General features: G+C 40.3%; 1 protein-coding gene across 5 annotated transcripts in view; it reads right to left on the minus strand.

Annotated features, from left to right (window-relative positions):
- Positions 1–9,001: 9,001 nt before the first annotated feature.
- Positions 9,002–16,170, minus strand: part of PRCP (prolylcarboxypeptidase) — a 59,817-nt gene continuing 52,648 nt past the window's right edge. For all 5 annotated transcript variants that reach the window (XM_033121399.1, XM_033121397.1, XM_033121401.1 and 2 more), the window contains exon 10: positions 9,002–9,744. In XM_033121399.1, coding sequence (XP_032977290.1) covers positions 9,528–9,744 — 217 coding nt within the window. In that variant the 3' untranslated portion in view covers positions 9,002–9,527. The remainder of the gene's footprint in view (positions 9,745–16,170) is intronic.

The following is a 16,170-nucleotide window of genomic DNA, read 5'->3' on the forward strand; positions in this document are numbered from 1 at the left end:
ACAATCCCTACCTTGATGGAGTTTATATTCTCGCTGATACACTAGGTGTGAACCTTGCTCTGTGAGAACATAGATAAGAAACCCCTCCCTTTAGGAAAGCTGAGAAAGACTTCACAAAGGAAGTAATTGAGTTGATGTGGGCTTTGAAAGATGCACAGCAGTTTGCCAGTGAAAGCATGTTGGAGGACAGTGCTGGGAAGGGAATTTTAGACAGAGAGAGGGTTTATTTTAGACTGACAGCAAGTTTAGTGTGGCTGAATTGCAAGGTGTTAGGAAAGTGAGAGGTGGCAGGAAGAATGGGAAATGCGTGCAGAAAAGTAGATCCCAATTTAAGCAAAGGCTTGACCAGCGATCAAGTGGTGCAGGCTCAGTGGAGTCATACGTACTACAGCTCCAGGACAATTAGGATGTTTGGGGATTGCGAGGAATGTATCATGGTGGGTACAGTAGGGTAAAAGCTCCTGAAGTGTATGTCATGCAGGGCGGCCTGTGGGGTCTCTAGTCCCGCTCCCCACATAAGAAGCCAGGGCATGGTGAGGCCAAAAAGGAACACCTACAGAGCCATAGGTAGGGGAGTCATACCACTGTATTCTTGCTGGCAGCTGGGTTGGAGACACAGGAAGCAGGAGCCACCCTGTCCGCAACCTGCTGTCCTAAATGCAATCCGTGCTTGCCAGCCACCATCTCCTTGCTAGCCCCCATTTGCTGCTAACGTAGCCATGGCAGTTATATTAGTGTCCAATGGCTCACTGGTTACAGCTGACGGCCAACTAGCCACAGCTGATGGCCATCCAATCACAGTTGATGGCCATTTACTATCCGAGTGAGCAACTTTCCACGTGAGGCCGAGAGCCTGGAAAAGGCACTCCTGGCTCTGTCCCCACAGTATGTTTCCTGAACACAAGTTCCTTGAGCTCACTTCCATGCTTTGATTACCATCTATTCACTACGGCTCTCCAGCCCAAACTGGGTTCCAGATCTTTACATCCAATAGCCCTACTTGACAGCTAGCTCCACGTGTTTCCTTCTTTCTTTTTTTTAAATAGAAATTTCTTCTGATTTAATAATTTATTTAGTTTATTTATTTATTTACTTAGTTATTTCCCTCCTTTTTCTGCCTTCCCCCCGCCACACACACACACTCTGGTTCAAGCCATTGTTTCTCAGTCTAGTTGTGTAGGACACAGCTCCCTGGCCCATGCTGGTGTTATGAGCCTTGCGCTCCCCAGTCAGTCGCCAGTCGTCGGTAGGCCGCTCACAGCAGCTCTCAACGGCTGCCGACCACTCACGTTGGCCACTGGCCACTCATGGCAGCACACAGTAGCCCACAGCAGCCCACGGCAGCTCAAGCCGTCCTCGGGCTGCTCATGGCAGCCCAGCTCTAGGGAGAGCCGTTGTTCACAATCTTAGCTGTAGAGGGTGCAGCTCACTGGCCCCTGTGACCTCAGCATTAGGAGCATGGCACTCCAACCACCTGAGCCACCGGGCTGGCCCATGTGTTTATTTCAAAAGTGCATAAAACCGGACAACCAAGATGGAGCAGTAGGTAAACGCTGTTTACCTTCTCTCACAATCACATCAAAATTACAACTAATCTACAAAACAACCGTTATTGAGAATCACCTAAAATCAAGCTGAACTGAAGCCTTTCAACTGAGCACTTGCAGAAGAAGCCACCTCCAGACTGATAGGAAGGTCAGAGGCGGCACAGGCTGGTCCCACACCCGCATATGACCATTAAAGATCAGGAGGGCTATTATGGCTGTGGGGGTCTTCCCATCCCCTAAAGGAGCGAGAGATACCAGCCCATCCCAGCCCAGGGTTCCAGTGCCAGGGAGAGAAGTCCTCATAATTTTTGGTTGTGAAAAACAGAGGAGATTGTGACTGAGACAGTGCGGCTGCACTCACAGGCCCTCCTCCTAAAGGGACTGCATGCAGACTTACCCACCGGTGGAATCACTTGCCCTGAGCTCCAGTGCTGGGGCAGCAGCTGGAAAGGCGGCAGGGACTAATGGTGGGAACTGAGTTGTCTGGCTGGGGACGGGGGCTGGAGAGACAGCTTTCTCCTGGACGGGGGAGGGGAGCTGGCAGAGGCCATTGTTTCTTTGTTGAGCCCTTCCCCTTCCTGGTAGGTGAACGCAGGTGGCCATCATTTCTGACTCTCCACCGTTCATTCACTCTGCCTTGGTGATTTGAGACCTGGCCCCGCCCAACTTTCGGGCCCAGCCAATCTGCTTTCAGTGGCTTTTTCCATGCAGAAAACTTGCCTTGGCTCAAGCTGTACTTTCCTAGGGTCTCTCAAAGGTTCGCGGAATCCAGACAAGCAGCATCTGGCTTGAGCATGTTCTGTACTTCTGGCTGAGCAGCCTTAAGCCAGCACTAGTGGCAACAGACTTAGCCTCACGGCTTAGCCTCTCAAGGCACTTCCAAGCACAGCACAGATGGGCGGCCAACATCTGAGGATTTCTTTCTGGCTTCTGCTAGGTGGCCCTGGGTGAGGGATGAGCTGTGGCTGAAATAGACCTACAGTGGATCCCCTCCAAGGTGGTCTTGGGGCTGGAGCCCCCAGTGGCCAGCTTCAAAATGAGCTGGAGCATCACCTAGCCATCTCCAAGTACAACACTCCCAAGGGATGGATTGGGCAGGCACCAGAATCCTGCTGAGGCAGATCCTGCTCTGTAGGATCAGCTCCTGCACAACAACTCTTCCACTGTAGTCAAGACCAGTCCTCACAACCAGTGAGCCCAAGGGTCAGTCCCTCACAATGATGTGCAATTATCAACTGAAGCTCAACATACAAGAGGAGGGCATACACAACCCACACAAGGGACGCATCTGGAGCACGTGGCTCAGGTGACCAGAAAGACTGTGCCACTGAACCCCACAGCACACCTACTACATAAGGTCACTCTATTAAGACCGGAAGACATAGATAGCATCCCTACCTAATACATAGAAACAAACACAGGGAGGCAGCCACAATGAGGAGACAAAGAAATATGTCCTAAATGAAAGAACAGAACAAAGTTCCAGAAAAAGAACTACGTGAAACGGAGATAAGCAATCCATCAGATTCAGAGTTCCAAACACTGGTTATAAGAATGCTCAGTGATCTCATAAAAGTGGAGATGGAAACCATAAAAAAAAAAAAGTCAGAAGTAAAGGACACAATAATGGAAATGAAGAATATATTAAAGGGAATCAACAGTAGATTAGATGAAGCAGAGGATCCAACCAGCAATGTATAAGGTAAGGTAGCAGAAAACACTCAACCAGAACAGCAAAAGAAAAAAGAATCCAAAAAATTGAAGAAACTCTAATGGGCCTCCGGGACAATATCAAGCATACCAACATTTGCATTATAGGGGTACCAGAAGGAAAAAAGAGAGAGCAAAGAATTGAAAACCTATTTGAAGAAATAATGACAGAAAACTTCCCTAACATGATGAAGAAAATGGACATACAAGCCCAGGAAACATAAGGAGTCCCAAACAAGATAAATCAAGAGGCCCACACCAAGACATTAAAATGGCAAAGGTTAAAGACAAAGAGAGAATCTTAAAAGCAGCAAGAGAAAAGCAGTTAGTTACCTACAAGAGAGCCCCCATAAGACCATCAGCTGATTTCTCAACTGAAACTTTGCAGGCAAGGGAGTGGCAGGAAATATTCTAAGTGATGAAAAGCAATGACATACAACCAAGTTTGCTCTACCCAACAAGGCTGTCATTTAGAATTGAAGGATAGATAAGGAGCTTCCCAGACAAAAAAGCTGAAGGAGTCATCACCACCAAACCAGTATTACAAGGACTCTTAGAGGGACTTCTTTAAGATGGGAGGCGGGGTTAAGGATGGGTGAAAGGGGAAGGGATTAAGAAGTACAAATTGGGTGTTATACAGTAGTCATGAGAATGTAGGACACAGCATAAGGAATACAGTCAATAATATTGCAATAACCAGGTATGGTGCCAGATAGGTACTTGATCTATCAGCGTGATAGATGGGAATGGAGTTGGGGGCAGGGTGAAAAGGGTGAAGGCATTAAGAAGTATAAATTGATAGTTAATACAGTGTGGGGAATATTATCAACAATGTTGTAAAGATCATGTAAGGTGCCAGATGGGCCCTGGACTTATCAGGGGGATCACGTCACAGACTGTGTAGATGCCTGACTAATGCGCTATATACCTGAAGAGCTGAAGTAGAATAATATTGAGTGTCAACTATAACTAAATATATAGATATATATAGTCACGGGATGTGGAGTACAACATAGGGACGATAGATAGTCCATGGTATTGTAACAGCTATATAAGATGTCAGAGGGGTAGTAGTTTGGGGGGTGGGTTATCACTTTATGAGGGGTTTAAATGTCGAACTATTATGTTGCTTTGTATACCTGAAACTAAATAAATAAATAAAGTGCATAAAACTCACATAACAAAACTAAACTGAACTCATAATCTTCCCACCAAACCTGGTTACCCTCTGGTGCTCCTTTTCCAATGTATGACACAACCATCCATCAAAGTGCACAAGCCAGAAATTATCCCTGACTCCTGCCCAACTCATACAGAACCCATCACCAAATCTCATTAACATTCCTTACTAAATCTCTCAAATCATCCACTTCTCATTTCCACCTCTACAACCTTAGTCAAAGTTATCTATTCTCTTACCTAAACAACAGCAACAGTGGTCTCCTACATCATATGCTTGCACCCTACAATGAACACCCTACAATGAACACTATAGCCAGAGTAATCTTTTTTTAAGGTTATTATGATATTATTGACTGTATTCCGTATGTTGTACATTACATTCCCATGACTTATTTACTTCATAACGAAATTTGTACTTCTTATTCTCCTTCACCTTTTCATTCTTATTCTCACCCCCATAAGACCAGAAATCATAAAACTCTTACAAGAAAAAAACAAAGGCAGTAAACTCTTTAACAAAGGTCTTAGAAATATTTTTTTGGATATGTCTCCCCAGGCAAGGGCAACAAGAGCAAAAATAAACAAGTGGGATTACATCAAACTAAAACACTTTTGCACAGCAAAGGAAACCATCAACAAAACAAAAAGGCAACCCATGGGAGAAGATATTTGCAAATTATATATCCAATAAGGGGTTAATATCCAAAATATATAAAGAACTCACACAACTAACAAAAAAGCAAACAACCCAATTAAAAAATAGTTTGTATTTCCCTAATAGCTAGTGAAGTTGAGCAGTTTTTTATATATGTGTTGGCAATTTGTTTGTCTTTTTGGGAGAAGTGTCTGTTCAGGTCCTCTGCCCATTTTTTAATTGGATTGTTTTTCGTTGTTGAGTTGTAAGAGTTCTTTATATTGTTTGGATATTAGCCTCTTATTGGAGGTGTTGTTTGCAAATATCTTCTCTATTCAGTTGGTTACCTTTGTTTTGTTGATAAGTCTGACAGAAAAAGTTAAGAACCATATGACTTCACTCATATGTGGTATATAAAACTGAAAGCAACAAACGAACAAGACAAAAATAAAGAAACAAACACTCACAGACACAGACGACAGTTTAGTGGTTACCAGAGGGTAAGAGGGGAAGGGGGTGGTAGAAGAGGGAAAAGGGGGTCAAATATATAGTGATAGAACTGACTCCAGGTGGTGAATGCACAACATGATATACAGATGATGTATTATTAAAATGTACACCTGAAACCCATGTAATTTTACTAACCAATGTCACCCCAATAAATTGAATAAATAAATAAAATATTTTAAAAATGGGCTGAGGATCTGAATAGACATTTTTCCAGATGGATCTTTTTAAATGAAAATCTGTTCACGTCACTGCCCTGATTAAGGAACATTGATGTATTCTCATTCTTTATGATTCCTTGTCACGGTCGACTGGAATAAGCTTTCTCCCTGCCCATGTCTCCAAATTCATCTTATATCACTTCCTCTGTGGTCATTGCTGCCCAATTATGATGGCCTTCTTTCAGTTCCTTGAATATGCTACACTCAGGGCTTTTGCACGTGCCATTTTCTCCACTCCTCTCCCTAGTATAGCTTCCATTTATCATTTAGGTGACAGCTAAAATGTCACATTTCAAAAAAGCATTCGTATTCCCACACACTATCTCAGATTCCCCGCTGGAGCCCCCACTTTCATAGCACTTATATTTGTACCAACTCACTGTATAATATGACATTTCATCTTTCCCTCACAAGAATGTAAACCTTATTAGAACAGATACTGTCTTCTTTTTCATGGCTGTATTCTCCAGGCTCCTGAACAACGCTTCATTCCTTATAGCTCTGTAAGTCAGAGAAGACAAAGTTGAATTCTCAATTACCATTTTGAAGAGTTATAATGTATATTTATAGATTTAAAAAAATATATTTAACTTTGTTTAAACCATTATTTTCCAACCTTGCTTAACTGTGCATTTCTACCGCGTAAGTCATTGGCATTTTGTTGGACAGCTGTGTTTTAAGAAACATTGTGTGATATATACTGAGTTGTGTGAACTGCCCCCACCCCCCCATCTAAAATAGAGTATCTCTGAAGCCATGTTTTCGTGACCTTGCGTCCCTCCGTAACCACCTGAGGGTTGTCGTGGGTTTGTGAAGTAATGCAGTCTCGGGGGTCTGAGGACAGCACTCGAGAAATCATCACGGGCCCTGTGCAAGCAAAGAACAGGAAGCTGGTCTACAGAGAGGACGCAGCCATGGGAAGAGAAATGTTAAGCGGGGCTCCCAAACTCAAACGGGATCAAGCAAGACAACAGGAGGGACATGAATTGAAGGGACCTACCCGCTGTGAAGACACTGAAATTCAGAAGTCTTTCTACTAATGGTTCTCAAAGTGTGATCCCCAGCATCACCTAGGAACTTGTTACAAATGCAACTTCCGAGGATCCCCTCTAAGACGTATTACAGATGCCTGGGTGGGGCTCAGCAAACAATGTTTTCACCAGCCCTTCAGGTCATCCTATGCCCAAGCACACTCTAGACTGCTAGCCAAACTATAAATATCTGAGGAACAAATCTGACCTACAGGCTGACAACTGGTGATTGCCGTTCAATTTGTGAAAAAGAGAAATAGCAGTCTTGACTTTTAATGACTTTCCAGACCCCAGTTCCATTCTCTCAACGATTCCTAGTTACCTGAGTCTTGGAGCTATTCCTATAGTTTCAATAAATTCCCTCTTTTGCTTAAATGGGTTTCGTGAGGTTTTGTTTCTTGAATCCAAAGACTAAGCTACACCAATAAAATGAAAACAACAAATAAACCAGGATTCAAGGTTTGGTTCTTCCAAAAATGAGCTGCGAGGCTTTATGCAAGTCCTCTCTCTCTGTGCAGCGATGCTACCACCTACAAATGATGGGCTGGGCTAGATATCTGAGGAGCCTTCACTGTCTAATATGCTAGGCTAGGTATTGACTCCTCTGGATAATCTCGACTCTAGACCTCTTAAGAAAGATCCCTAATTTTCTTTAGTTCTATCCATTGACTCCAGGTAAAGTAACAAAAACAGAAAATAAAACCCACCCCAATTCTCTGTCTCTCTGTCTTTCAAAAGCATCATCTAATAATTGGAGGGATGCTTTAAGCAATGTTTATTTGATGTTCCAATTCTTTTGCAATTTAAAATTAAATGTCAGCATATTATAATTAGGCTAACTATAGTTAAGATTGTTGTCTGTCATGAAATGCACATTAAAAAACATGTACATAGGATCAAATTATACTTATAAAAAAAGTCATTTTTTGGCAATTTTTCTCTTTACAAAATTGCAACTCATCCAAAGAACTAACACCAAATGAAGTGCTAAAGTATTTTAAAGATTTTAAACAAGTAAAAAGGTTTCAAGGAAGATATTTAAAAATCAATAGTATCTTAAAACAAACATTAATATCCTCTATTAAGCCCATATACCCTGCATTATATAACTTCTTAGTTGACAAAGAATAAAAACTAGTATTGTTTTGACCCTTAAATTCCCACCCTAGCAGACTTTTCTCTGATGCTGAAATGAAAATAGTGCCCAAATGCTTTGATGGACAACTCATTACAATGAGAGCTGAAGGCTTCTGAAACCAGACAAAGATTTTTCTGTATCTCCCAGATGCCAGGGGAAATAAGGGAAATATTTCACTCTCTCATCCAAGAATTAACTTTATATCTGCACTTAAAATGAAAAAAATGAGTGCTTTAGAATGATCGAGATCAAGGTACAGTTTTTAAAAAGCAGAAAATGTTCCCAAGGCAGGGCAAAGAAAAAAAATTTTTGAGAGAAAAATGAAAAGAAATAAGGGGGAAGAAATCTTTTAACAGAGTAGAAACTGTTAGTCTCTCTCTGTGCCCCTGAAAGGTTTTGATCCAACCCTATTTGTTATCCTAGAAAAGCTCTTCTGAAGAAAGGTTTCAGTGTAAGAACTGCTTGAAAGGCAACCCTTTGGAAATAGGACCGGCTCGGCCATTTATTAATGTCAAATATGCTGCCCGCATGAATTAGTCAGCTTGTCTTTTGGAAGCCATACAGAAAAGTTCTCATGCACCTGCCTCTTGCTGTCCTGACACTTTTGGTTTTAATGACAGCAGCAACCACCACCAGAAAACAAAATTAAAAAATACAAAATGCTACACATAACTACATTCCACCTTCTGAGTAGTTGATTCAACAATTTTTAAAGGCTTCTTACTAAAGTATCATCAGTGACCATAGCATATAAAAGCTTGCTCTGATATAAAAGGAAAAGCAAAACAGTCATTTTCCTAAACTGGCAAAATGTACCCAAATTACCAGAAAACTGACCTTAGAAACAAAGAGAAACGGAGCAGAAAAAGGCCAGATTTCTTACTGGCAGTATCACAGTGGCAAATATCCCAGAACTAAGAGAAGCGACCAAGTGGAGGAGAGAAAATTAAAGGACTTTCCAAAAACAGCCAACCCCCGTGCACACAGTATTCCCATCAGCTGGAGTGAGCTTCAGAAGCAACACACAGGTATAAGGTCCAGCCTTATTCTTTATTTACAGCACAGTTCAAAGACATTAAATCAAGTACAAAAGAAATGGCTATTTCCTGGATTGGCATCGTACATCCTTTTAACCAACCCAATTACATCATTTTTATCTGTCTTCTGCTTTTCCTTTTGGGAGGGCAAGGGTGAGGAATGAGAAATGGGCCAAAAAGACTTCAGTTTCAAAACCAAGAGAAATCCCTGCCTGCAGAGAAACAAAGGAATTGACTCTCCCTCTTGTGAAAGGCAGTCAGGAACTCTGCTCGTTAGGAGGCCACTGATAGTGCGGGAAAGCTGTCACGAAGAGACACTTCCTGGGAGTGGCACAAAGATGGCAAGGGCCTGGGTGTGGGATGGCTGCTGTCATCATCACCCTCTTCTATTTAGCTCGACCTTTGCCCCACCAAACCTAATGATACACAAGGGAAAGTAATTATGTGTAGAAAAGCAAGGTGAATGGGAATGTGGGTGGACTGAACACAAAAGAAGAAACTGAAAATGGTCCAAAATTGCTCAGTGCTTCCCTCTCGGGCTGGCATAGAAATCTCTGATCCACTGCTTCATGTATTTAACTTCCAAGGAGCGGGCTAATAGCACAGTCTTGGGATCAAAGGCATTGTTGGCTCGGAGATCCAGATGATGGGCCCCATCGGGGATAGTGATGGCAACCAAGGTGTCCGTAATGTCCTTGGTTACTCCACCTCCGGACCAGGGGTCTAGATCACCATTGCTAAGTGAGGGAGAGAAGAAAAAATAACATTGTCAGTTTTTCATATCTACACGCAGGTCAGATAGAAGAAACCTCTTTTATATATAACATCTAAAATTACAAGCTTATAACCTGGGGGATTTGATCTAAGGATCTAACCTGTCAATAGGGATCCAGCTTCATACTGGAGTTTTACAATATTTCTGCAACCAAGTGCAAGAAATAGGAACAGAGAGAAGAGTGAAAGTGGTGCCCCAACTTTCCAAGTCCTGATACTCCAGATGGTATCAGGACTTGGAATTTAGGAAACAGAGAACACAGGCCTACCCCACGAGGCTGTTGTACGGGTCAAACCAGACGGCCTATGTGGAGGTGTTTGGTAAGCACAGGTGTCAGGCGCATAGGAGCCCCTCAATTAATGCCGCTTTCTTTCTTTCCCAGGACCTAACTACCAAAGTGATAAAGAAAACCTCCCATTTTCGAAATGCTAATTATCTCTTAGCTCTTTAAAAACAAACAAACAAAAAACCTTCCTTTTTTTAAATAATACTTCCCTTGTAATACAGTACTTTGGGAAATAGGGTGGTATAACTGAAAAAATTCCTCTGAAACTGAATCAGAAAATTTGGTCATTACTCAAAGATCCCCACTTTACATCAGCTTTTAAAGTTAAGGAAATGCTATTAGGTTACCAGTCTTGGCTGGTTCACACAAAACCTTTCAGAACGATGTAAACAGGATCAGTCACTGATATAGGCTATTTAGCTGAATAAGAATCCATTAGAACCATAGACAGCATCCCTAATACTTAACAGCTTTGTTGAGATATAATTCACCTACCACAAAATTCACCCATTTAAAATGTACAATCCAATAATTTTTAGTGCATTTAGAGTTTTCCAACCATCACCACAATTTTAAACATTTTCATCACTCCAGAAAGAAATCCATACTCACTGGCAGTTAATAATCCCCATTCTGTTATCCCAGATTTCCTCACTCTTAGCCACAGGCAACCATTAATCTACTTTCTGTCTCTACAGATTTGCCTATTCTGGACATTTCACATAAATACAATCATACGATAGGTAGTCTTTTTTGATTGGCTCCTTTCACATTGGCATAATGTTTTCAGGTTTCATCCATATTGTATAACACATATCAGTATATTATTCCTTTTTATTGCCAAATAAAATTCTATTGTATGAATGTGCCACATTTTATTTATCCATTCAGCAGATGTACATTTGTGTTGTTTCCATTTTTGGCTATTATGAATATTGCTCCTATGAACATTTGTATACAAGTTTTTGCATGGATGCATGTTTTCATTTCTCTTGGGTATATACCTAAAAATGAAATTTCTGGTATATATGGTGATGTACCCTTTTGATGAATAGCCAAACTGTTTCCCAAAGTGGCTGCATCATTTTACACTTCCCACTAGCAACATATGAGGGTTCCAATTTCTCTATATCCTCGCCAACACTTACCTGTCTTTTTTTTTTTCACTTTAAAAAAAAAAATTAAGTATAATTGGTATACAATGTTACATTAATTATATTACTTTCAGGTGATTAACATAGCCATTCAACGTTTTTATACCTTACAATGTGATCACTCCACTCTTTCTAGTAAACATCTGTCACCATGGAAATTTATCACAATATTATTGACTATATTCCCCTTCACTTTTTTTCACCCATATTCCCCATCTCCTGATTTTAGCCCTTCCATGGGGATGTCAAATGAACCTTATTGTGGTTCTGATGTGCATTTCCCAAATGACTGATGGTATTGAGAAATTTTTCATGTGCTGATTGGCTATTTCACATCTTCTTTGAAAAAAATGTCTATTCAGATCCTTGCCCATTTTTAAATTATCAATTAAATCATTTGATCCATTTTGAGTTCGTTTTTTTTTTTTTGTATGGTATGAAATAGGGATCCAACTTCATTCTTTTTCAAGTGAATATCGTTTTCCCAACATCATTTCTTTAAAAAACTATTATTTCCCCAGTGAAGTATCTTGGCACTCTTTGTTTGAAAATCAATGGACCATATATGTAAAAGTTGATCTGGACTGTCAATTCTCTTCCACTGATGTATATATCTATCTGTATGCCAGTATTGCACTGTATTGATTAAGGAAGCTTTATAAGTTTGAAAGTACAAAGTATGAATTTGAAACCAGGAAGTATGAGTTCTTCAAATTTGTTCTTCTTTTTCAGGACTATTTTGGCTACATAAATTTTAAGATGAGCTCGTCAATTCCTGTAAAAAAGCCAGCTGGGGTTTTGATTGGGATTGCACTGAACCTGTAGGTCAATTTGTGGAATATTGACATGTTAACAATATTACCTCTTCCACAAGTACATAAGACGTTTTTCCATTTGTTTAGATCTTTAATTTTTCCCAACAATGTTTTGTAACTTCTTTTGTGAAGCTTATTCCTAAGTACTTTATTCTTGATGCTACTGCCAATTGAATTGTTGCCTGGTACTATTAACTCCACATATGCATAGATTGGTTTAGAGTTTACAAAGCCTTTTACATTTGACCATTATATTATAATAATCCTGTGAGGTAGGTTTAATTACAATTCTAAAAGAATTTCATTTACAAAAAAGATGAAAAAAACTAAGGTCCAGAGAAGTTAAAAGGCTTGCCCCAATCATTCAGCTAGAAATGGCAAATCTGAGATACAAACTCAGGTCTTAATAACGCTAGCCCAATGCGCGATTTTATACTACATTGTATTTCATGGACAAGTGATTGTTGCTGGAAACCAACAGCACGTACCCTCCTGAATTGCGTGGTGCAGAGTAAGAAGAGCACAAGCTTTGGGGTCAGACATCCCTGGGTTCTAGTCCCAGGTCTCCCTCTCAGCTTCCTAATCTCACGGAAACTTGGATTCCTCAGGATAAAATAGGGACTGAAATTGAAGTGCCTGACCCATGGCGGCTATTAGATCACTTTCCCCTTGCATGGCACCTTTACACCTTGATATATCTTCATCTACATATCACTTGAAATCATTTATAGAACAGTTTTATGTATGTTCTGACATTTGTTAATGCACATTCCATTTTGCTGATATTGTCACAAAGCCTGAAATAACAAATCTTCAAGGTCACAGTATCAGATGAGATTATTCCCATAATTTGCATAATCATTAAAAAACTTAACATACAAGTATAATCTATACAGATGACTATCAAATAATGTCTCTAGCCAGGACCTTTCCCCTAAACTTCAGAACCAAAATCAAGTGCCTACTTTACATTTTTTCACAAAACTTCTCAAACTTACCAGGTCTAAAAGAGAGCTCTTGCTTCTCCCCAACTCCCAACTTGCCCACCCCCGTATCTTCCCAATTTCTGTTAACAGCAACGCTATCCTTCTAGTTGCTCAGCCCAGAAAGTTTAGTGTCACTCTTTAATCTCCTCTTTCTGTCTCATCCAGTTTGTCAACAAATTCTGTCAGTTATATATTCAAATATATCCAGAATTTGAACACCTCTCACCACATCCACTGACACCACTATGGTCCAAGTCACCGCTATCTCTAGCCTGCGTAGACTTTTACTGACCTTCCTGCTTCTACTCTTGTCTCCCTGCTATCCATACAGGGCACTTTGATTCTATTAAAACCTGAATGAGATTACGTCACTCCTCTGCTCAGAACTCTCCAAGTTTTCCCACCTTATTCAGAGTAAAAACCAAAGTCCTTATTAGGTTCTACAAGTTTCTATCTACATGATCTGAGCTCTCTGCTACCTCTCTGACTGCAACTCCTGCTACTCTCTCCGTCATTAACTCTACTCCTGCCACACTCACCTCCTTACTGTACCCGGAGGAGAACATGTGGGGGACATTTACCTCTCAAGGCATTTGTTCTTGCTTACTCCTCTGTTTGGAGTGTTCTGACCCCACCAAACTCATAGCTAGCGATCATTTTCCAAAAGTCACCCCTGGTGAGGTCTTCTTAATCAGTCTTATGGAAAATTTCACACTGTCCCTCCCCCCGACCTTTCACAGATAGCCCAGGTTTACTTTTTTCTCCTTAGCACTTATCTCCTAATGTATTTTTAGGCGCTATCTGTTTATTACTTATTTCTCAAACAAGAACTCCCCAAGGGCAGGGACTTTTGTCTGTTTTGTCTATTACTATAGCACATGGTAGGAGCCATGAAAATATTTACTGAGTAAAAAGGGAATGTAAATGTCTAGTTTGTCTTTGGCCTTATACCACAGGGCCTACCTAAGAGAGATCTATAAAAACATACATACATGCAAGTTCCAAAACATGTAAATGACTTCAGTACTTTTTACATGAGAAAAAAGACTTGATATAAGTGATTAATATAAAGATGTAGAAACTGACCTTCAGCTGTGTACAGAAGTGGCAAGAACAATGAACTAAGCCAGCAGATCTAAGTTTCACACTCTTACTAGCCACATGGCATTGGGTAAGTCACCTGACCTCTCTGACCTTCAAATCACACAATTATTACCTCCCCACCAAAATTTCTTAAAGATAATGCACCTCCCTCACAGAGATATTATAAGGTACAAGTTAAATAATACATATGGAATTAAGGTATAAACTATAAAATACTACATGAATATGCAGTATTATTACAGTTATTATTATATTCTGTAAGCATGAGAAGTGTTATTTCTGAGAGCTAAAGGAATGTGAAAGCATTTCTGCTGGAAATTCACTCAGAAAAGCTAATGCAATCTTTTCTAATGTACAAATTAAAAGAGAAAATATGCATTCAGGTACATTAAATATGTGTGTGTTTGAAATGCAAGTTTAAATTCCCAACACAAATTCTCACCATACTTTTTTAAAAAAAGTAATTCAATTGCAACTTAATAACATCATTATTGAAAAAATAGTTACTCTAAAAATGCACTTTTTTCGTTTTATTAAAAACAAAAGGGAAAACTCACAAATAGGATCTTTACTTTTTAACTACCAGATAAATTTTTAAAGTAAACTACACAAGCGGTTAGATTCTCTTAAGTGAACAAATTGCCTTTATCATTATTCCAATTTGACAGGACCAACCCAGATAGGAAACTCCATTATTTGCAAAACAAAAAAGCTATCCTAACAGCCACATAATAAGCAAACTGCATTTGATTTAAAAGGTCATCTGAATCAACTTAGTGACTTAGCAACAGTGTTTGGAGTTGCTGAGAAACCTAAGATGCACACGGACTTGAATTTCTTGGTCCTAGACACGTGAAAGCTAAACCAGTCACTAGGAAATTTATGAAAACAAAACAAAACAAACATAATAATGGCTTTCACAGGAGAATGCAGGTGCCTGGATAAAATCCCAACAGTGAGCGTCCCTTATTTGCTAGCAACAATTAATTTGCCTGAGAAATGATGCTAAATTAACCAGCTTCTCAGGAATTCCCTTTTGAATTTATATTTAAATAACTGAGAATGACCATTGGTAAGATAATTTCTTACCAGCTTGGTTTGGGGGGGGAAATTAATCCTTCCAGCAAAATCACTGTTGAAATGGAACTATTAATAGCTACTATTTATTAAGTCCTCATTCATTCAACAAATGTTTACTAAGTGCCTACTATGTGCTAGGCACTGATTGGGCACAGGGGTTTCTGCAGTGAACAGACAAAATCTCTGTCCCCATAGTGTTCACTTCCATAATAGTCTCTCTACTCCCTGAAATAACCCCGCTCGGTAGTCATTATTTCTAACTCATACAAATTGGCCATCTGCTTGAGGCCACGCAGCTAACTCAGTGAAGAAACAGAACAGCACCCAGGTCTCTCTGACTCCAAAGCCCAAGCTCTTAACTGGCAAATCTCCAATCCAACCATTACAGATTGAACTTTCCATTCAGAGAAGCAGTCACGCTTGGATTTGTGTGAGGCAATCTAAGGAGAGAAGCATGAACATAAAGATATTTTTACCTGGTTTCTTGGACATTTTCTTCCTCATCAACCAGAAGTGTTTCCTACCTGGGAGCCACTAAGTACACAGAACAGAGACACCTGAGGCGTCTGCTTTACTTTGGGAATGTGCTTTCTTCAGAAAAGCAGAATTTTGAATTTTTAAAATAACTTTAAAATTTTTACGTTGGCTTTTTCACACCTAGCAGCATATGGGAAATGATTTCTTTTTAACAGTAGACTTGCCACTGCGGAAAGATAAGCCAGCGTCTTCACAGTCCTGCCTTTAAAGTTTCACAAAGCGTCTGAAGCCTTCCTGAGCTCTGTGTTTCACTCCTCAGCCTCATCAATACACTCCCTTATCAGGAATCTATTACGTGCCAGTCACTGCAGCAGGTGCTCAAGGCACAGAGACGCTTACGACAGTCTCTGTCATTAAGAAGTCAACAATGTCACGGGGCAGACTGAAACACAGATAATCTGCACACACAACACTAGTGACAGTCAC

This window comes from Rhinolophus ferrumequinum, chromosome 11, assembly GCF_004115265.2.
Source record: "Rhinolophus ferrumequinum isolate MPI-CBG mRhiFer1 chromosome 11, mRhiFer1_v1.p, whole genome shotgun sequence".
Lineage (NCBI taxonomy): Eukaryota > Metazoa > Chordata > Mammalia > Chiroptera > Rhinolophidae > Rhinolophus > Rhinolophus ferrumequinum.